Raw genomic sequence first — 4,532 nt, 5'->3', positions numbered from 1 at the left:
ATTTTAAGCATTAATTGTCATGTTTTATATTCTAATAATCAAGAGAACGTGACACTAAATAGAATTTGAACAATTAATGTGTAAGGAAGACTTTAACTACGTACTATTATATTAGGATTAAAAAAAGACGAACAAGTATAAAAGACCATAAAGACCATAAAGACCAAAAAAGTATACTTCTTTAACTAAAAGACCATAAAGACCAAAAATGATGAAATTGGTCCTCCCTTTCCATATATATTACAGAATGCCCTTACACAATTTCAATGAGTTCCGTCACCATTTTTGAAATGGGAAAAGTATTTGCAAGAATCACATCTTACTTAGTTTTTATTCTTTTCCTATTAGCTTGGAATGTAGCAGGTCGTCACTTGCATTATGAGTTGTATGATGGTGTCAGTGATGGTGTTGCTCAAGAACAAGACCCAGAGTCCTTTCTGCATCTCAAAGGACATGATTCTGCTGAAGAGCACTGTGAGCTAATGTATGGGTTTTTGCCATGTTCAAGCAATGTCCCGAGTCATATCTTTCTCATTGTGATATACGAGTACCTATTATATCATGGAGAATCATATGCTGGTGGTGATGGGCGAATATTTCGTGTTCTTGGGAAGAACTTTTATGTTGCAATGTTTTCTCAGCTTCTTGATTCCCTCCCGGAATCTTTAATACTTCTTGGTAACTTTTCTTTTCTATGTAGTCCATATAAACTATCCATTAGTTTCTCTACATCTTTCTGGAAAAGATGAAGGCATGATTTTCGATATTTATGATATGCATTTTAGCCAGGCTACCAAATTCGAATTAATATGCTTATTTTTCAAAATCAGGAAATGGGATGAAGTTTTTCTTCTTCGTTTCTATAAACCGTTTCGAAGGCTTTTCTACATTTATGAGGGTGGTTCCCGTTTTTTTTTTCTTCATGAATCCTATGTTGTTATCTTGTCAAGGGTGTTCTCTAATCTCTAAACAAAATTTTTGGAATCTAATAAATGTGATTGCTTCAGTTCCAAAAATTAAGCCCGATCTTTAAGTAATAGGAAAAGAGTTGTGGATCAGTTCAACTGAACATGTTTTGATTGAATTTTGACACCTTACATTCCTACGTTTCTATTGTATAATTATTGATTACAGCAACTGGATTGACAACGAGCAAACAAAAAGCTCAAGATTATGTTGTAACGGGTGCTGGGTTGCTAGCTGGATCGTCAATATTGCTTCTCACACTTCTATGGGGAGTATGCTTCATCTGTGCAAGAACAAAATCAGTAAAATCTCAAGGTGCACAACGATTAACCGGATTGCATTCTTCATCTTTTTTTATGACTTATGATCGTTATAATTTGTTTCTTCCTCAGATATGTTTAAAAATCATGTAATTAAGATTGTTAGAAAATTATGTCGATCACCCCATGAACTAAATATGTTTATGATTATACAGGTGGTGTCGTCACCGATGTGGAAACCAAATATCATGCCAAAGTTATGTTCTTTTCGTTGATACCTTTGGTAGTTATTCTAATACCGAGTGTGTTTGGTTTAGGGTATTCTAGTGAAGGATATAAGATCGTCCTTCTTGTGTCACTTTGTGTTTCACTTATCTGCTTATTCTCTTACTTCTTCTATCAGGTATACATCTTTCGATTAAGAGAAAAGTTGCATGAAGATACCCGAACAATTTTAACTGTTGATATTTTTCTTTTTGGTTGTAGAGTTATGATTCACGGATCCAAAAAAGAAGACTGGAGTATGCAGAAGTTGAACGAAAAGTTGAAATGCATGTACCATTTTATGAAGTACAAGCACTAATGCTCGATAGGGAAAAACATCTCATGATTAAGCAAAAAGAAATGGAGAAATGGTTGAAACATCCTCAGCCAAATGACGCCAAATCAATGACAAGAGATAAATTCTATGATAAGTTTGAAAAATGGATCGACGAGACAAGACAATTGATGGATGATCCGTATTCTATGGATAAATCAGGGACAGAATACAATCAGGTCAGCATCCAACGATTAAACCAGTATTATTTACTCGATGTATTTGAACAAAATCAGGTTTAAGCTATTGAGCTATTTGTTTATTGTTGTATCTTTCAGGTTGCGGAATTGTTGCTTGAAGATAAAAACAAATTGATGGAATTAATCTCCCATGTTTTTGGAGAGAAAATGTTCATGGAAAATGGAGCTATAGATGAATCTTCCATAGATAGGTAAGATCAGGCTATGGTAACATGCATATTTGACAATATTGTGATTAACAGTGTCTAATTAACTTACTGTTTAACTCATAGATTTTTTGAATGCATTGATGATGATCACAACAACTCTATTACACGAAGCGAACTGAAGAACTACTTCATGGAACAAAACTCGGATGAGATACTGATAGACGAGGAGATGGCAGAGATGATAATGAGACATTTAGACGTTGATAAAAGTGGAGACATTGATCAAGAAGAATTCAAATCCGGTATTACAAAATGGCTCAAGGAGTTCGATCGTGTAGATTCACATAACAAAGAAAAGCAGTCGGAGCACAACAACCAAGTAGGGAACATTAATCATAACCAAGAAGAAGATTCACAATCACACGACAACAACAAAGTAATAACCACCATGATTAAGTTTTCAAGCAATGTTGATTCATATTTCATGTTGTATGATCGATTAATTGTGTACTTTTCTACAGAAAATAGACAAGTTCCATAGGGGTGAGGCAAAGGCAAAAGCGGAGGAAAAGTTCAAGGCCATAGCACTATTGTTAGTGGGAATCATTATGTTGACAATCTTGGCTGAACCTTTGGTAGAGAGTGTACGCCAATTTTCAGAATCTTTAAATATAGAGCCTTTTTACGTGTCATTCATCTTAGTACCCTTGGCTACAAATGCTAGAACAGCCATTGCAGCCATTAGAGCTGCGAGTCAGAAAAGACATCTAACAACATCTTTAACTTTCTCTGAGGTACGTACGTTCCCTTGATTATGTGTTTCTGTACACCTTCCATACACGTGACATGCTCAATTTTGTTAATATGCAGATATACCACAAAGTCTTCATGAATAATATCCTTGGTTTATTTGTTCTTGTTTCGGTCATATACTTTCGTGGTTTGACATGGCACTTTTCGGCTGAGATTCTAGTTGTTGTCATCGTTTGCATCATAATGGGGATCCTCACAAGTTTCAAATCCAAGTTTCCAAATTGGACGTTGTTTATTGCGTTTCCTCTCTATCCATTATCTTTGGTCATGGTTTACTTTGTCGCCGATACTTTTCAGTTTACTTGAACTATAATCTGCACAAAAGATCATTGCCCCATTTGATTGAGTCAGGAGATATGGTTACATATAGCAACAACGAAGGACGGTATTTTGGTATTATTTTTTTTCAAATGTAGAAGAACACTTTATTTATTTATTATGAAAATTCATACTCAAGATCTAGTGGTTATAACAAAAAGGTAAAGAATATTTTAATCCGAGCCTAGTTCGTACCTGTATATGTTTCTTCTTGTCGAAAACTTCTTTGATTTACATCTTTCATCATCAATTTGTGTGTGAAATTGTCTTTGAGTATGTGCTTTATGTTACCTATAACCGTTTGCACCGTTATAACGAGTCGATTCGTCGTAAAGCTTAACTTGTAGGTGAAAAACGAAATGATGGATATTAATTCAATTTCTCAATGACCTTTTACTATATATACTGTTAAGCTAATTTTAACATCCTAAAATTTAATCCTTTTTTTTTTTAAAAACAAAGTAGAAAACATGAATCATCATTACTATAATCACTTCATTTTTTAAATCAAATATATCTCATTATATTCTTTAACCGAACCACAATATCATCGAATTAAGGAAGCATAAGTATTGTTCTGAAAATGAATATCTAATAAGGTAAATATTGGGTAAATGTCATCCTCCTAGGAATGTCCAGACGTCGCAATCATGTCGACTCCCTTCCCATCCATTCATCTGATAGATTTGCTATAAAAACATAAAGTAGTAACTATAAGCCTAAGGCTTAGTGAGTAATCACAACACTCACGCATTATACAGATTATATGCAATACATATAACTTAGCACATCACAACAAGCAATAATTAACATATTACTTTGCATTCTATCACAAAACATATGCTGGCATATTCCTAACCACTCTGCGACTAGAACTTCCCTCCAAGAGGCTATTCTCTAGAAACACAGATCATCTGATCACACTTCCCTCTTCAAGGTTGTTCGTGGTCATACATACTACCACGACACACCAAAAACTTCCCTTTGAGAGACTATTCTCTAGTTGTGCCTGATGGGTTTTCTAGGTTACATTAAAAGATATTTGCACCGGATTTCACATAAGACAATTTATGGGTACATGAAACCTAAGGATCTATAGCATTTTCTCATTATAGCAACATACTATGAAACTTTGAACAAACTAGGTATAATCGAATATACAAGGATTATAAAACATACCTTTAGTATAATCAAATATACTAACTACTTTAATCTTCAATAGTGTAAC

At 34.1% G+C, this 4,532-nt stretch overlaps 1 protein-coding gene across 1 annotated transcript; it reads left to right on the top strand.

The window, feature by feature from the left end:
* Positions 1 to 258: 258 nt before the first annotated feature.
* Positions 259 to 3,442, top strand: LOC145135904 (sodium/calcium exchanger NCL2-like). Its single transcript, XM_079070101.1, has 8 exons — positions 259 to 678; positions 1,135 to 1,281; positions 1,442 to 1,629; positions 1,713 to 2,003; positions 2,103 to 2,215; positions 2,297 to 2,609; positions 2,695 to 2,967; positions 3,044 to 3,442. The coding sequence occupies exons 1-8, from the start codon at positions 267 to 269 to the stop codon at positions 3,290 to 3,292; spliced, it is 1,986 nt and encodes a 661-aa protein (XP_078926227.1). The 5' UTR covers positions 259 to 266; the 3' UTR covers positions 3,293 to 3,442.
* Positions 3,443 to 4,532: the final 1,090 nt, after the last annotated feature.

Source organism: Lactuca virosa, chromosome 9 (assembly GCF_052849685.1).
Source record: "Lactuca virosa cultivar CGN04683 chromosome 9, Lactuca_virosa_CGN04683_v6, whole genome shotgun sequence".
Lineage (NCBI taxonomy): Eukaryota > Viridiplantae > Streptophyta > Magnoliopsida > Asterales > Asteraceae > Lactuca > Lactuca virosa.
Note: the sequence above shows the minus strand (reverse complement) of the source record. Positions and strands in the feature narration are given on the sequence as shown.

Excerpts from the sequence above, each read along its gene's own strand:
- LOC145135904 (XM_079070101.1), top strand. The coding sequence starts at position 267 with ATGAGTTCCGTCACCATTTTTGAAATGGGAAAAGTATTTGCAAGAATC. Across the intron at positions 679-1,134 it reads GGAATCTTTAATACTTCTTG|CAACTGGATTGACAACGAGC; the intron begins GTAACTTTTCTT and ends TATTGATTACAG. Across the intron at positions 2,968-3,043 it reads CATCTTTAACTTTCTCTGAG|ATATACCACAAAGTCTTCAT; the intron begins GTACGTACGTTC and ends GTTAATATGCAG.